Source organism: Rutilus rutilus, assembly GCF_951802725.1.
Source record: "Rutilus rutilus genome assembly, chromosome: 19".
Taxonomy (NCBI): domain Eukaryota; kingdom Metazoa; phylum Chordata; class Actinopteri; order Cypriniformes; family Leuciscidae; genus Rutilus; species Rutilus rutilus.
The window spans coordinates 25,783,767-25,802,524 of NC_140232.1; the positions used below are offsets into that span (position 1 = coordinate 25,783,767).

General features: G+C 39.5%; 1 protein-coding gene across 1 annotated transcript in view; it reads right to left on the minus strand.

Annotated features, from left to right (window-relative positions):
• The window catches only part of glis1b (GLIS family zinc finger 1b), a 76,657-nt gene that overhangs the window by 23,274 nt on the left and 34,625 nt on the right, over window positions 1–18,758 (minus strand). The window contains exon 4 of the mRNA XM_084389901.1: window positions 16,243–17,452. Coding sequence (XP_084246027.1) covers window positions 16,243–17,452 — 1,210 coding nt within the window. The remainder of the gene's footprint in view (window positions 1–16,242; window positions 17,453–18,758) is intronic.

Genomic DNA, 18,758 nt, shown 5'->3' on the forward strand with positions numbered 1-18,758 from the left:
CAGTTTCACTGAAGGAAAGAGCCTTCCATTCTTCTAATGGGCTCTCAGAACATCATTCGGGCTCTGGCCTCCTTCAATCACTCGCAAAGGGCTTGCTATTGAGGCCAGGCCATTTAATACGGGGCGAAACCTTAGACTGCCACGGTTGGGATATATTGAGTGACCTGGATTATACAGTGTGTGTATCTGTGTGCGCAGAATTCTTATATGGCACATTAAAAAAATGTGGAAACAAGCAAAAAACTCACTTTCACACATATTTACATACACAGGAAAAAGAAAACAGAATTTGCATTTTTATTAGAAAATAATCAAAGCGTCAAAGGTAAAAATATGTTCTTCATAAACAAACTTTCACATCAGAGACATTTTGCCTTGAGGCCGGCTCAGAATTTCAATCTTCTGTTGCAATCAAAAAAAAATTATAATAATTTTTATTCATCATAAATATCATCTAAATAAAGAGTTAAAAATTATACTATATAAATATACTTTAATTGTGTGTATCTAGGACATTCATAAATGCTAGCAAAGAAATTACTGTAGCTACAAAGTATCCTATCAAGCACAATACATTAATTAAAATGAGGTGGAAATTACAGTGTTGGAAATGTGTGTCTTTCAAAACAATTTACACTATCATTCAAAATGTTGGGCTTGGCACATTTCTTTTAATGTTTTTATACATTAAACATGCCCACCAAGAAATTTTCAGCAGCCACTACTCCAATTTTAGTTCAAGCACAATTAATTGCAGAGGTTTAATATTTAGAGTTTGGGTTTAAGAACAAACTCAAACCAGAACCACAATTTGTGCCTGTATTATTCAACAACATGAAAACATCTCTGAATATACCCACAAGTCTCAGAAAACCGTGCAAGCCGTACTCACATATCACACCAGAGATATATGTCGCGTGCTGACTCCTGAAATACTTGAGTTTTCAAAACAAACACCGCGAGTATGTACGTCCCAAAAATGTGTGTATTTATGTATAGGGGAAATGATCATTCTTTCGCTGCTTTCTTTAAATGTAATACAAATTTCAGGCTAAATTGAATTTATGGGTCCGCAGAGAGAAGCCTGCTAATCGCGTAAAGCCCGCCATTAGTGTGAGGACTGGCTGCCAATGGAGCGAGGTGCGGAGCATGCTGGGATACCTTGAAAAACAAAGCAAAGCATTCTGGGATGCCATGCAAACACAGCCATCTGCCAGAGTTTAATCCATTTGACCGGGAGGAATTTCTTTTTCTCTCTTAATGTCTCTCATTGTCTCTCCACTTTTTTATGTCTCTGGCATTTTATTTTATACTTTTTGAAGACCATAACATTCTCTTTTATATAATAGCACAAAAAGTACAGAACATTATTTTCCAAATAATTCTAATGCAACCAGTTTTACAACTGACGACAGCATCTATCAAAACATCCCCAAACGTAAACCGAGGAATGTGAAGTTTCTGAGATACAAACAGACGTTCATCATAAAAATCAGAGAGAAAAGTGAGACTCCAAACGAACTAAATATATGTTGCATTTTTAAACCGCTATAAACCAACCATGACAGCTCCTAAGTCTCAACTACCCTTTGATTTTATTTGCAAAAACAGTTTAGCAAGCTAATCGCATTAATTGGCATAAACGTGTTTAGCTTTCCCCTCTGAAGGGCTGTGTGAGGGTAAACAGAGCGATAACCCTCGAAAGTAGATTGTGGTAAGTCATTTGACGCCATCTTTCCGAAGTGGGCCTCAGGATCTGCTGTATACACACAGAGTGACAGTTCGGGTTGACATTTGTGTCAGGGGCACAGAGCCAATCATGGATGATTGCGGGCCGCAGAGGCCGCTCAACCTCAACCTGATGACTATATGGGAAATGAAGCGTGATTGCGGCAGAAAACGTCCAACGAGGCATCGGGCAACTAAAAGCCCGTAGTGTACACAAGCACTCGGAAGAAAAAACAGTTCATTAATACCTTTAAATACCTACAGAACACAAGCCAGCCATTATGGCACATTTTTCTGCGCAAAAATAAGGCCAATGCCGCTTAATGACGTCACACAGAGCTCTGATGGAGTGACCAGGATTGAGAGGAAGAGAAAATTAGCTTATTATGGGAATTGCATTCAGGCCACATTCTTTCCCGTGGAGTCAAAGGTCCACTGCTGTTCCCGTTAACATTCGGAGGTGCTCTGAAACATAAAACATATTTCCCCATTATACTGTAACTACCAATCTCACCTTCCCTCAGGCATGCGTTTATTCAGACATTAAAACCTTTAGCAACTAACAAGCATTAAATACATTATTACTCATAATTAGTGGGCTTAAAGGCAAATTTTAATGAGCACCATGACTTCTTTTCTTACTGCCAGACACATTTTCTGTAATTCGTTGTGACATCCAAATTGCCTCAGCGCTCTCAGATATGCAATACAAGGTCTGTCTGCGGGTTATGGTGATGTTCTGTGATCAGCACTTGTACGAAATCGATTCTGGTTCCTGTTGGAGACCGAAAGGTGTTACGAGGTTTACCACTGAACGCCTGGAGTAACTGTGACCTGTAAAAGAGAAACCGCCGACACGTCTTTCGGCACGGAGAACAGCGGAGCTCAGATGGAGTGGCTAAAAACTACAGGCGAAAGCGAACATGTGCCTTTAATCTGCCTGTTTCCAAATGCCCCCTGGCAACCACAGCAAAGAGCAGAAAAACGTAAATGGATGAAATTATATCCATATGATTCAATGAGACAGCTAAGGGGAGACAGGTTTCTCATGCACTTCATCAGGGTACAAAATTAAACACAGCTTAGCTAAAATATTCGCATTACATAGTTTACACATTTCATTTCCACATCCAAACGCCACTCGTTTTAGCAGCCAACTTCATCTGTTGCTAATAGGAGGCCTAATATGAATCAAAGATCTGGTTAATTTCTCTCTCTCTCTCTCTTTTGGAACGGCGCTGAAGGGAATTCACTTTCGATTATTCTCAGGAATCTTTGATTTTTCTTTGTTGCTCTTTTGCCCGTTACTTTCAAATTTCAAAACATTTGATTCATACCTAATGTGATGCATACACAAATCCTCAGCTGACAAATGTTGTCCAGATGGGATCGAAGGCTTGGCCGATAAACCGGTGGAGGAAGTAGTCATGTAAATGACTAGCAAAATTGCTCCGAACAGACTTTTTTGTTCTCGTGCAACACTGGTTAAACCAGATTGAAACCCATGTAGATTGTAGATGGGACCTTCACAGGAAGCAACCTATGATGACTAAATTGGGCCTCTCGCATAGTCATTACGCACCCCCCACCTCACTCTGAGCAACGTTTTTGAGGGAAATTGAATTGAAGGTGTATTATGGATTCTGACCTCGGTCGCTATGAAAGTCAGACATTAGCAACTTATGCTACATGTGGGAATCCTGAACTAGAACATGCAGGAAACATATGGATCTTTATGGGAGCACTTAACCCAAAGTCGTTCTGGGGCGTACCGTCAAAGTGTTACCAGCCAGAAGATATATTGTCAACCAAAACTAGCTGTGATCTTCTTTTGACCTAGAAATAGATTCAGATTTACAGAGGGAGAAACGAGTGAAGGTCCTCTTTAAGGTCAACTGTTGCTTCCACATGTTCTCTTCCTTTCTAAAAGCCTTTAACTTGAAACTCCAGCATGAACGTTCTCTGGCATCCCTCGCTTGCTGTATTTCATTTGAATTTATGACTACAGTAGGTGGCATGCTCACTGATGCAGTACATCCTGAAAACAGATTAGTGTAAGTAATCTAATATACAGTACCTGTAAGCACTCTTCTGAAATGCATGGCCATGTTTCAGGCTTGTTTCTGATTTTAAAATAGTGGTTGGCATTGTATGGAATGGATTTTTCTTTTTGAAGATGCTGGATATGTAATGTGCTGCTGAAAATTCAGCTTTGCCATAACAGGAATAAATCATATATTAAATATATTAAAATAGAAAAGAGTATTTTAAATAGTAATAGCCTAATATTTGACAATATTTCTGTTTTTACTGTATTTTTGATCAAATAAATGCAGCCTGGTTAAGTATAAGAATCTTATATCAAAACATAAATAAAAAAATCTTACTGACCCCAAACTTTTGAACACTTACATACTGAATTCTGTTATTTGATTTGAATTTAACTAAATTGTCAGAATATGTTACACAGAATATTTGATTTATTCTTGTACATTAGCAAAACTATCATTTATAAGCACACAGATGCAGACATACATTTATGATACATAATCAGCAAAAATAGTTGTCGTCACAGGAAGAGGGTCATTTACCCAATTTTGTGCCATCAAAACTAAATTAGCAAAAGTTTCCATTTATTTTGCTTAATAAAATATTGGATGATGCATCCTGCACATGCTAAAGACATCACTATTAGTACTGTAAAGGCACAGTGTTCTTCTTAAGTGGGCCATCTTCCCTCATCTTCCCCTACATATTACAGGCCTAAAGACCTGGCACCATTAAATTAGTGTCAAATTTATTTAATCCGTGTTTCTTTGTTGAACCGAACACCAAAGAAACCAAACAGCATTCTCGGTTTCCCTGGCCGCAAAGCGCTGATGGACACCAAGCACAGTCTGTCACTCCAGTAACCGGCCTCTCACTCTCTCCGTTCTAAGTATCACTAATAGCTAATTAGAGAGTATTACACTCGCCCCGATGACTTTACAATACCACCGAGCCATCAGTTATCTCCCCGTTTCGTGCAACATGAACCAGGGCACAGTGAGATGCAATGAAACTCCTCAACATGATATGTGCAGTGTTCATGCCTGCAGAGGGGCAAATACAGCATTTGACACAGAAGGTCTCAGCGTCCATTAACCGTCAGTCCCCATCTACTCTCTGACACCTGCTAGCGTTCGGTTCCCAGCGGCGCTGGCACAACACACGGGGTAACATGACAAATACTTTGACTGCAGTCGCTCAGAAACTTCCTCTTTAACTGGCCGCCATGAGAAACTTGTTGCTTTTACATTCGATTTATGGATGAGAATCACACTTGCTGAACTTTCATTACACAAACTCATAATTCTCACATATGAGCTCTTTATTTGAAAAAGTTGGCTGTCAGGGTCATGCCATACCTCTTAAGGTTCAAACGTCGTCCAAACTCTAGGCTAAACACCAAAAAAGGCCACATTTCACAACATCTCTCGTTATATGACATTGTGAGGAACATATAAACTATAAACTCTCCTGACCGACGTTCGTTCTCTCGCCTTTTCTTTCCGCCCTCCACCCTGTTGGCATAATGTTCAGAGTTGACACAGCTGGGTCTGTCTCATGCCCACTCTCTAAGCTATTTTATATCTCCGACCTGACAACAAATACACATCCCAGAGTGCCTTGCGCCTGCCAAGTCAAACACCTCTGCGTCAAAGGCTCTGTCAGATTCATGAACAAAACAAAACTATTCAAATGGACAATAGGTCAAGATGTTAAATGTGTTCAGTTTTGGTTGACGATGTAGAAAGGTCGAGTGACATCTAACACAGTTGGATTGAGAAGTAGAACATTTACGCCCTCCAGATATGTGATGAAACTGAACTACAATAGAGAAAGCTTGTATTGTTGTCTTTTGGGAACCTGATTGTTGCGTTTCCCCTTCAGTATTTTCTTGTTTTGTTATTTTCTGTTCAAAAGTGCAGTGCGAGGGCAATTTATCAGGTCATATTTCAGAACACATTATTAATAATGATACGTCATACAGCATGACTGCACATTAAATCATGTGGAATCACAGTGGAATACAAGGACTAATGTTTTGCACTGAAAATAAATAATATGTAATACTAAGACCAAGTCATTATTAAATGGGAAATTTAATAGCGCAAGAAAAAGATAAACTATTCGAAATTTGTGAAAAAATTAAAATAAAATAAATTAAGAGCTTGTATCCAAATGTTATACAAATACCTCACATAAAATCAATAACTCAGTTGAGAGAAAGAAAAAATAGACCCAAATAACAAGGTCTCAGTGTCCTGTGATATTCCACAGTAAATGTTTTCATATTTATGGAGTATTTAACTCGAAATTTCTCATCACGTACTTGTTTACCTTAGCAGTAATATGAGTCCAGGTCTGGCTCTCGCTCCTCTCTTGGTATTTGCAAGCGAGACGCTGACGGTATTACAAAGCAGTGTGTTTTTTCAATGCTAATATCCACTTTCCATCTTTGCATTAAATTGTGCATGACCTAATCTAAGTCTTGGCTTTTCTACGCTGAAATATGAATTTGGCTCATCCGTGTCACTTGTTCTGGTTGTATTTAAGCTTTGAAGAGGATAATATTGAGTCTTCAAGGAGCCATAGAACGTGCTATTTTCTTAATTTTTCACTACTGTGGAAACAATGGCTGGACATTATGCAGAGATTTGGAGCGTTTCTTTATGGTCACATTCAAGTCCATTTTGAAACTGAATCCTTTATAGCTTCACAAACCTGTCATTTTAAATCAAATTTAAGGGGTGAATTGATGAGCCATGGGCTTTGAGGTCACATAGAATTTATCAGAATGCTTCATGAGACCTTTAGTGAAGGAATGAAATCATTGTTTGGAAAAAAGTCTTTGGCGGTTTGTCACCAAAATGAACAAAACAAGAGTTGTATGTCTGCGCTACTGATCTTTGGGAGTTCACATCAATGAGCCGCACACAATTACAGATCGCATGTTATCTCGATGAAAACTCACAAGCACAAATGGAGCGGGCACTTTCATATGGAAACATTTCTGTTGGAACACCAAGGTCATGTTTGATTCCTAAAGAGTGCATGAACTGATTTTAAAAATGCCATGTAAGTTGCTTTGGATAATACTGTCTGGCAAATTGTACTCTACTGATCAAATGTTTGGGTCTGGAAGATTTTTTTTTATGTCTCTTGTGCTCAACAAAGCTGCATTTGAATATATTTGACAATGTGATTTATTCATTTCATGGCAAAGATGAATTTTCAGCATCATTACTTCAGTCTTCAATGTCACATGATCCTTCAGAAATCATTATAATATGCTCATTTGGGGCTCAAGGAAAACATTTCTATTATCAATGTTACAAACAGATGTGATGCTTAAAATGTTTGTGGAAACCATGATATTTTTTCAGGATTCTATAATGAATAGAAAGTTCAAAAGAGCAGCATCCTTGCTTATTTTCTTTCAAAAAATGATACTGACCTCAAACTTTTGAACGATAGTGTAGATATGAAATGTAAAACCTTTCTGCCTCAGAGTAAACAAAATAAAAAGGTACTGTGACTTGATATCTAACTATTGCGACTTCATATCTCAAAATGTGATTTTAATTTAAACTTTATATGACAATTACCTTTTACTCTACATGTGGAAACAACCTTCCACACTTTCCGAGGCACATGCAGGAAAAAATATTAGCATTATTAAAGGGTAAAAATAACTGATCTTGGGAAGTTGTGAAAAAGTTACATTAGTTATTGAACTAGAAACATTTGGAGAATGCACTTTGCTATAATGGAGAACCAAGTTAACAAGTCAAAGTGTAATTCAAGTATTGTTGGCTGAAAGAACATTCATAAAGTTCATGTTGGTAGGAAGTGCAGAGGTTGCTGTTATTATCAATAATTGTTGAAATAGTTTCTAAGCAATACCTCCAAATGAATGTAGGGACTTGACTACATAAATAGACAAGCGCTTTGAGAAAGCGTGGACAGCTCTTTTGGCGGAGTATGAATAGTTTCATGGGGAGAACTCTAATTGGACGGTTGAATCCAGCTGTGAGTCAGCAGTAAAGCGCACCACGTCCTGCCAGATCTCCATATAACACCCCGCTTGAAATGAGGAACCGAAACAGCGTCTTTCCAGTGTACCACATTCTTACTGCACCCCCACACCCATAACTGTCGCTGTGGCGAGGGGTTTTATGGAAAGGGCTTTTGGTGAAGATGTTGCTCTGGTTACATCTATCTGAGTGACAGCAGATGACAAATGAGACAGAATGCTGTCACAGCCCATAAGTTTGTAAGAGAGAAGCTGTCACAAGCCTCCCACACTTAGTTTTGGGCTCTGTTCAGACCGCAGATGGGACGTGGTTTCGGACTAGAGGGGCACCATAAAGCCTCCAGTTATGTGGCTGTTTATTAACTGGGTTGGTTTGGTTTTGAGAGATACTTGGGATACTAAACTGGTTCTCGGTTCTGCTAAGTCCCATGGCCCATCTGTATCTCAACAAAACCATTCTAGAACACTGGGATATTCAGTCTTAACTCAAAACTGTCCGTGCTCTGTTTACATGATGGGGTTTATGGCGAATGTTTGCGGAAAGGCTGGGTGTGATGTAAATAGCGCCCTGACTACTGTTATTTATTCTAAGGAGTGTTTGGCAGATGGCACCTGGCATCCGCTCCATGTCAACATGCTCTCTGTAGTGACAATGAGGAAGGTACTCTAAATTAAACACATTTATGACTGGCCCCGTGTACATTTAGGCCATAAAGGGCCCACACTGAGACATTAAATCACCATTATTCAAATTTATTACCACATTTCTAATGTGTAAGTAGTGAAATAAAAGCACTATAAAAAACTCTTTTAGCACTTGAATTTCATGAAAAATTAATAAAACATATTTATTACCATACTTGTGACCAAAATGTTACAGACAAATGTCCTTTTTTATTAAAGGAATATTCTGGGTCCAATAAGTTAAGCTCAATCGGCAGCACTCTTAATGTTACAGCACTCACTGACTTAATGTTGATTAACACAAAACTAATTTGGATTAAGCTTTTTCGTAATGACAACATTATGTCTAAAACCTTAACACAACTGTAAAAATCATGGGAACCATTTTACAGCTCAAAAATACAATAAAATAAATAATGTAAATGTCTTTATGAAAATAATAAGCTTCACATTTGTTCTTAAATCCTATGAAAATTTGGCCATTTACTTACTTAATCACTTACATAAATGCCTCACTGTAAGACAATGAAGGATACGCTTAAATTATTAGGCTACTTGTTGTAGCGAACATTATGTAACAAAGGCTGTCTGATTGAGCTCAGCTTGTAAAATGTGAAACAGTCAATGCATATCACCTTCACAGAAAAATGTATGACTAATGAGCATAAAAAAATATGACTAGCAGTTCTTTAACTCTTTCCCTGCCATTGACAGAATTTTCCATCATTTATGACACAACGCTTCCCTGCCTGAAAGAGTACAGAATTTCCAGATCAAAACACAGGTGGAGAAGACGCAGAAAGCATTGCTTATGTAAAATAATGAGATCATCAAACATTTAACAGCATATAAATCAAAACTGCCAACGTTACTGAATGAAATGTTGAACCCAGGAAGTGGTATGTGAAAGCCTTGGGGGTGTTGATGAACTCGACCGACTCCATCTATGTTTTGATCATCGTTCTGAATCCGACACGTGACAAAAAAAACTATTTTCTTAGCTTTTTGTTCAAAGTGTAGAAACTTATGAAACGTAATCACATTCAAGTGTTGATTAAAAAAAGACTGCATGAAGCTATAATATAATATTTTTTTTTAATGTTGTTTAAAAGCAGTGGCTCTGTTCTTTCATTTGATATATTGCATATTCAGATATTCATACAACAAAATATTCTGGGGGCCATCAAACTTTTGTGAGAATGATAAAAAAATGCTGGCGCTGACTGGCAAATGTAAAAAGGAAAAGAAAACGCTGGCGGGGAACAAGTTAAAAGATGTGCTAAACAAGTCAAAAGACATTGCTCAAATGTGCAGAAACATATACTGAGTGCCAAATATCTGCCTTTAACTAGCAACACTTCACTTTACAACAGCTCAATATTTTCTTGGCACACTGTGCACCAGATTTTTTTTTTATGTCACCTGGCTGGATCATGTTAAAACAACTGATTTTCCGCACGTTTGTGCTGCAATGCTAATAAACAATTACAGAAAATACAGACAGAGGTTATATGGGGCTAATAAAAATACTGATATTGAATAATAAAAGCAATATGGTGCTAATATAAATAAACAGTGCTATATAGGAAAAATAGGACAATAGTAATAAAAAAAACTTGAGTGTTCCCACAACTTTGTGCAGTAAATAAACCAAATAAAAAGTGCAATAAATGTTCTCATATCTCACAAAGCTAGAATAAGGGAATAGTAAATTAAAGTTCAGTCAACAATCCACCTTTTTATGGAGATATTCCCCGGAGTAATTCTGACGAGGAGTACCTCCAAATATTAAGTTAATGGAGATCGTTCCAAATTACCTTTGACAAATTTGATGGAAAGTCCATTATAAATTGACTAAAGGAAGACTAGCATTTTTCTCCATAGTACGAATGATGGGACTAACTTAAGCCTATTCATCTGTGTATAAAACCATACATGTATGTAGCATAAGGACTGTGTCTAGCAGGGTCTAGCGCTCAAAAAGCCTGAGGAAATTTTGGCCATTAGCCGTGTTTGGTCCCCTCAGTGTATTAGTAGACGATACGCCCCACTTGCAGGGTTAAACAGATTAAGCACTTGGATTCGGGACAGATATGAGTCTATGACACAATGCTAAAATAATGTGGCCATCAGTCTCAAATTTCAGGTATATAATTAAATGTCAGGAAATTACTTACTCAAAATATAGCATAGCATTCCAGACAAATGTAATTAGCACAAAACATGTATGGATATTTCAATCTTTGATACCTGGTTATGCACATTTAAAGCCCTACAGCCATGAGGTGCATTGGCTGAGGTGAATGCCAATCATGAATAATGAATGCCATAATGCAAGCTTTAAAAAAAAGTGTATTTAACAGGAGAAAAGAGCTACCAGATATTTGACAATGATTATTGGTTAAGTAGCTATTAAGAATGCTTAAGTGGCAGAATGTAAGACAGGAAGAGAGAGAGGAGGAGTAGTGACTGGATTGCATTACTATACAGAATGACTGGAAACCTTTTACGGCTTGACAAGAACTTGGCCTGGCGTATTTGACAAGGAAAACAAGCACGATCCATCAATTCCCAGGCCTTTCATTCCATTGCCAAAACATCCGTCTCCTGACAAATCTCAGACATTTTATGCCAGCAGTTTCATCATGCTAATATATGTATCACATATGGTCTCCGTTGCTTAGCTATTAGTATGACGAAAAGACGACCGAGTCTCAGATTGGATCTGACAGCAAGCAAAAAAAAAGAGGCGGATTTGTTGATCTTGAAATTAAAGATATAATTCAACCGTAACTTTCATGTGATGATACATTAGCGAGTTGAAGGTTGCAAATTATGAGCTGTAGTTGTAAAAACGATTCTGACCGTGTGCATTCTTCTGCAGTACCATCTGGAAACTTGGATTCAAATGAAATTTATGACATTTCTGAAAACTCATATGAACAGTGATTGTACTGGAATCATTCACTCCACCTTCCCATTAAATACCCCAAGCAGAATAACCTCCCCGAGCCACTGTTTAAAACTAATTCGCCTAGAATGCAAAGCTTCGGCAAATGGAGTGGAAACAGATAGGAAACAGTCCTCGAGTCCTGCTGCGTCAGTGCAGGTAACTGTCGCTACCTGCTAGCATAATGGGGCTTAGAGAGTTGGCAGTTGCTAAGTTAAATAGACAGGGCAGAAATGTCAGCAGCTCATTCTAGTACATCCACATTAGTATCAACGCCACTTGCTGCCTTTGCTGGGGCAAGCCAGACGGCTTGGGTTTCGCCGTGCATTCAGAGGAAAAAGTCAGCTCATGCACAGGCCATGCGTTTTAATTAGCTAATGGCACGAGCCGTTTCATCTCCAGCATCTGTGTTGATTGCTCACAAAAGCCTCCATTTACTCCAAAACACGCCATTTTGGCTAAGGTCTGGGCCGTCTGCTGCTGGAGAATTCTGAGCGCCCATCCAAAAATCAGTCTAATAAATCTTTATATATACGTTTGCCGGTTTCACACTAGCAAAGAGGGGGGGGAAAGGAAATTCCATGATCTATGTTTTTTCCAGCAGGTTGTTTGAGCCAATTTTCCTTCAAGCAAAGGCCTGTATGTTCAAACTTTGAAACGAATGCGCCATAAGGGTGGCTCTGCAATTATTTTGATGAGGTAACAAAAAAGGTGTGGTTTAGGAAGTAAATCCTAATATTCCTTTATATTACGAAATGTTATTTAAAAATAAAAACATACTTTTTGGTGAGCCAAATTTTCAATGACCAGCTGTCTGGTGATGGTGACGACGACAGAGATGAGAAATACAAGCAAATGGGTGTGCATTCCTCAGAAACATTTACTGCTTTAGGTCACAAATGCAATATTAATTGCAAAAACCTGTCCTATGAGATCTAGTAAACTGAATATTTCACAAAAAAGAAACATTAAAACAGGGGTCGGCAACCTCAGAGGTAATAATGGGCAAACTAATTGGAGTAAAGTAATAATTATAATTGATTATTATTATTAAAAATATATATTTTGCTCATTTTTCCAACCCGTGATTAAATAAAACCATAGGTGAGGAAAATGTTTGATTTAATATTTTAAACTACTTGATAAGACATGAAAAGACAACTTGAAATAAACTAGATGACAAAAAAACGCAAGAAATAAATGATTGAACAAACAATCCGGTTCCAAAATACACCGACATATTTGCATCAGACATGTCTGAATGAATGTCAGCACAGATGACGCAGGAAAACGCCATAGTAAAATCTAAAAGGTTAGAGGAATTAATAAGGTGTTATTATGACTATGAGAACTCAGTGACCGTTTAGTACAGTAGTAAACACACACTAACCACATAAAATACAGAACAGAACACAGCCCATTTACTAAACCTGTCACAGCAGGCACAAACTGCAGAAAATGTCAAGAAAACCTCATGTCGACAGCAAGCACGCTAAACCAAAGCCAAGATATTAATGTAATAGGATTAAACCAATACATTCAAGAGGAAATTCAATAAAGAAACAATCATAAATGTTCAATGATGTATGGATCTGCTCATCAAACATGATCAACTGGATAAGCAACATGAGTATTATCAACAGATACGCTTTGATGAGCATTTACATGATTTTCATGAGCTGGGATAGGTGATCTGAAATACAAAGTTGAATCCAGTACAGCACTGACGTATAAGAGCCCTGGGACAGTGTCGGGGCAGTAGTCGCTGGATAAATTTTTAATATTAATGCAGACAAGGAGGGCAAAAAACCAATAAACTAAAACAACACTTGAATTAGGCATGAAACACAACAGGATATTGCAGTAAGATTATGTTGTTTCCTTTTAGATGCCTTCTCCTCTGCTGTCCGACTACCACAAAACAGCCCGCGGTGCTTTTTAATTGGAGAGAGTGAACCAAAAAGAGGCTCTCAAACTCCGCAGAGTGGTTTTAAGAGGTCTGCCGAGCTCAGTGCTTGCAGATGTAGCTGCGTTTTTACGTGCCGGGGCATAAAACCGCGTCCAGGTATGGCCGGTGACAAAGCAGAGAGTCAGAACCCCGTCCTATGTTTGTGATAATGACTTTTTCCTGCCAAGGCGCTGCATGATACAAATCAAATGCAGCACAGCTGGTAGAGAGGACAAAGCAAGGGAGAGAAAGAGAGAGAGAGAGGAATGAGGGAGTGTTGTGTTTGGATGCAGAGGAATCATGCCTCGTGCGCTCTCAGAGGAATCTGCAGTTGGAAAGATAATAAAGGGATTAGTTGGGTTTTCTGAAGCATTTGCTTCTAAATCAAAATGTCTCATCGGTTTCCTCTGCACAAATAGCTAGAATACCAACATGTCTTTGTATATTGCACGAGGGCCACAAATGCAACATGTTTCAGACAAAAGCTGCTTCCTGCGGAGGTTACAGGAAGGCATCGTTTCGGAGGAAAAAATGAGAACGCGTCAGAATCTGAGCAGGGTCAAATGTAAATATAATTATTAAATTAATTTTATTTCTCCAATGTTTACAAGGTACTGAATGAATCAAAATGAGTTTTCATTCAGAACCACTCTGTTTGTGTCTTGTTTAGAGTCTGTACTTTAACTGCAACTGCAAAATTGCATAATATAATTTACCATTAGAATAAATATAATTAAATTCCATTTAAAAAAAAACAAAAACAAAACAATCAAAACTGCGAAAAACAGACTCACCCAGTAAAATTATTCTGCTACAAGTTAAATCCTCACAAACTTATTTTTACACACAACAATTTTTTGTCTTAAACAATTCATTTAAATGTCAGTAGGTAATATTTGCCAGCCCTAAATTGTTAACAAAACACCTGAAATCTTAATTACCACCTAGGCTACACATTCTGCGGGTTGGGAATCACTCAATAAACCATTAACACTTGAAAATGCTTTCACGTTTTACTTACATTTTTCTTTTCACCTATTTGCGTAGGAAACGATAACATGATTCTAGCACAATAGAGACTAAACTTTGACAAAGATGACTCAGTGAGAGGCCCTCACTATATTCAGAAACAATGTCCAGCCATTTTAAAACAATACATGGGTTTGTTCCTATCTTAGCATCTGCATAGTATCGATCTGAAGAAAATGAGTGTTTGTTTGTTCTGACAGGCTGTGACACCGGGGGTTAATCTTGCCACATACTCCGGGCAGAGTTTAAGAGGAAGAACAGAACCCCTACAACACTATTGGAAAAGTATGAGCAAGTCAGAAAAAGAGAGATTATTATGAAAAAACTAAACAATAATGCATATACAACAGCAAATGCAACAAGTCACGAAAATAATTTCCAGAACTACTAAGTTTATGCCACAGAGTGCGCAGCAATGCCATAAAATATAGTTGCACTTTTTGGAAGGAATTTACATGATCTAATTACATCTGTCAGTCCAGCTGCTGTGAGCTCAGAGTAAACCAACATCCTCGGGAGAATAAACAAAACTTGTCATTAATAACCTCAACGGAACTGCTTCATGCTAGCTAATATAAATGTTACCCTTGTAACATACTCCACATATTAGCGTACAGCTGTCTCCTATTGACATGGCTAAACAGATCATTTGGATAAAAAAAAAGGTATCCTGGCATTTTAAGGAATATGCCGACTTTAAAGCAGCCTGTTTAAGTATCTGTAAAATAAAAGCCATTTTGGACAGAGTCTTGTATATGAAACAGAATATATCTGACAAGAAATCCAACATTCTCAGATTGAGCAACTGAGGGGAATTTCGCTGGTCATCTCCTCTGCGGCTCCGTTCTTACAGACTACTACATTTTTCCAAGTATTTAGTTTGGATAAAGAACCAATTCGCTCAATACTTGTGGGATGGCTAAATGTTTAAACCTCCCATTTAAAGGGATCAAGTGCATGCATTATTTGGTTATGTTAAACAGATGTGTATTTTTTACTTTTTTTATCTCAATCATTTAAAAAAATTAAAAGACAGAGAGAGAGAGAGAGAGAGAGAGATCTTAAGAAAACAACCAGATTTTCACCCTACACAAATTGTGGACTAATTGTGTATTTGGACTTGTGCATTGGTGGGGCTGGAGCCATTTTTCCACTTGAGCTGAGAATGTTAGAAAAGGCACTTTGACATTGATTAGTGTGTTGACTTGTGGAATCAGAGAGTTTTACCTGGATGTTTCGGGTTTCACCACAACACTATTTATACAGCTAGACTACAGGTCCAATTAAATACCCAAACCCGTCAGTGGAAAAGTTAGCTGCGCTTTCGGTTGAAATCATAATTTCTCATGCCATGTGATATGGTTGTGAAAAAAAAAAAAATGTTGAGGAAAATAGGCATAGGTGGTCCATTCAAAGCTGTTACAAAAAAATTAAGCTTCCAAATCTATTTCTCGAATAAAACTGACATAAAATTAAAAAAATTATATTTGTGAAACACTTTTGAGGGGCCTTAAAGAGAGATTTGATTTAATAAAGCTAAATGAAAGAATTATTTGTCCTCTGTTGATAATACATACTTAAAAACTGATTTTAAAACTGACCTTCTTAATTAAAAATAATTATACCGGCATTCGGTTTCACGAACTTTCCACTCAAATTAAAGTCATTGAGGATTCCAACTAAAACAGCTCAGTCCAAAATACTGCTTATGCCTTTTCAAGGCCATTTCAGCTGCCAGTTATAATCACCTCTATGAATTTCATTATGGGAAACTGCTGAAAATTGTGCACTTTTGACAGCCAGTTAAAAACTGTGAACACTTACCATGCATTTGTTAGGTTTCTCTCCAGAGTGAACCCTCATGTGGATGAGCAACTTGTAGCGGGCGTTGAAGGGTTTGTAGCGACGGACACATCCGGCCCAAAAGCAGGTGAAGTCCTCACCCTTTCGCTGGTCGATGTGGACCTTCTCGATATGCCTAACCAGTTCTTCCTGCTGCTCGTACGCCGCGCTGCAGTCAATCCAGCGGCATACCTGCTTATCGCTAAATACATCCTCCCTGTCGCTCACCTGCTGTTCGACCAGGCCTGTGTGTTTGGGTTGTGCCAGCAGGCCTGAGGGTGGAGACTGCTGCTGGCTCTGAAGATGCAGTAGAGCTCCTGGGCCGGAGCCCATGTACTGGTGCAGGTGGTAGGGAGGGGGCATGGGCGGCCGTGGGGGGCCTGTTTGGTGGTGGTGGTGGTGGTGATGGTGGGAATGCCCAACGCAGTGGCTTCCACGGCTCGTCAGATGGTGATAATGATGCTGAAAGAGCTCCTCCTCACTTGGAGAGAAATCATCCACCGGTTCCTGTTTCAGAGTACAGCTGTCCAGCAGAGCACCGGGCTGTATGAGAAGTCCAAGCCCGTTGCCGTTAACCACGCCGGGCCCCGGCTGCATGGAGGCTACGTCCTCACAATGCTCCACTGATGACACTGAGGAGGATGATGACGAGGAGGACAGGGGTAGGAGGCAGGACGAGGTGGAGGGTGACGGCAGCTGAGGGCTGGGTGCGGGGAGAGGCTTGTGGGAGAATGCGGTGGCGGTAGGCGACGACGAATTGGTGCGCAGGCCGTTAACGCAGGACATCTGGGAGGAGCAGATGTTGGCGGCAATATCGATTCCCTCTGAGGCTGACTGGGAGGCCACCAAGAGGCAGCGTCTCTTCAGTCCGCTCGCATTCGGCCTTGCTGAGTGACGCGAGCTCGGGGACAAAGCTAGTGGGGAGGAGCCATCTTCATTATTAAATGGATACACAGTCACCGCCATTGCCGACAATGACAAAACAGTTGCTAAGTTACTGTCATCGCCGCCACCACCGCTGTTCGGACGGTCCAATTCCCTGCGACCTGCTCCCATCCCTCCTGAAAAGTCGCTCAGGGCCGATCCCAGCTTGTAGCCCTCCTGTTTGATGGGGTACGATGGCAAAGCATGACACCCATTGACGCCACCGGACAGAGACAACGAGCTGAGCTCCGTCTGAAAGCCAGCAGACCTGCGGGAGAATGAAACACACCCAGAGGAATATGAGGAGCGTTTAGGCAGAACGGAGCAGGAAGAATATGCACACTATTAACAGCCCGGGCCTGTTGAAAGATAAAGGCAAGGGTTTCTCAAAGTACTGCCAACTCTGCACTGTCAGACACCACGGACACAGACAAGCTCTGTGCTCCGGTCCTGGCAAGCCTGCACTCTCAAACATCTCTGTTAACACTGACAATGTTTAACCAAAAGCGGTGCGATTGGAGATTCATTTTGCAAACCCTTACATGGTCTTATTAGGTTATAATGTTTGGTTTGTGCTGATCAGAAGCTACTTTTTATGTTCCCCTCGCTTCTGAAACAGTCACTGGATGGGTTTCCACTGCGGTGTACTTTAAACACTGGTTAGATCCACCACAAATGCTCCTGAGCAATTCCATGAATAAATGAAGCAGGAAATTTGGCCTGAACTATGGCTATGAATGGGTATTTAAAAATAAGAAAAGAGAGAGATGAATACAGGCAGGCTGTCATGCTCTGCGTATGACAGGCTTTGATGACACAATAGGGGTTAACCGAAGCCTACATGTGGGCTAAATAGAAGTCACCTGGTTTTGGAGGTATAATAGTGGGCCTCTAAATGCTCTGTGTTTACAATACTCCCCATTATAGTGGGAATCTTTGCCCCCCTTGAATGGGGGTCAAATTTCCCTGTGCGTCGCTGTGATCTTCCACATAATAATTCCTGTCAGTTTGCTCATTATGGATTTGTGTGCAAAGCTCTGGAATGATGTGAGAAGGGCCCTCTGTCCCTGCAGCCTACGAAGGATTTTGTCTAAGTCCCCTTTTCACTTGGTGCGGGAAACCGCTAATGCTAGCGCACTGGCTTAAATGAAGCCTCAAGTTTGTCATGAGTCGCTCCATTCAGGCTCACCACTTCCTGTTTGGCAGGAGCAGTGACATTCAGCGACAATATTGGGAGAGTTGGATGGCGTGTTTTGAGTGAAAGCACTTTGGAAAGCATCCCTTGCTGTAACTATGGGTTTCAACTGTACTGCGGCTACACAGAAGTCAACAGAAAAGCGAGGACAGTCTCTTTTCCTAGCCGTTTAAAAAACAAACGCAGCCAAGAAGCACCATCAGTACTGCAGTGTTTGACAGGCTTGTTTGACTTGTTACACACTGCATTAAGCCTCAATAAAACAACCTACATTATTTGACTTGCAGATGTGTTTACAGTCTTAATGTAATTAGCATCACTATAAAATCGCAGAGACTATCTTAAAGGGGTGGTTGATTATGATTTCACTTTTTTGACT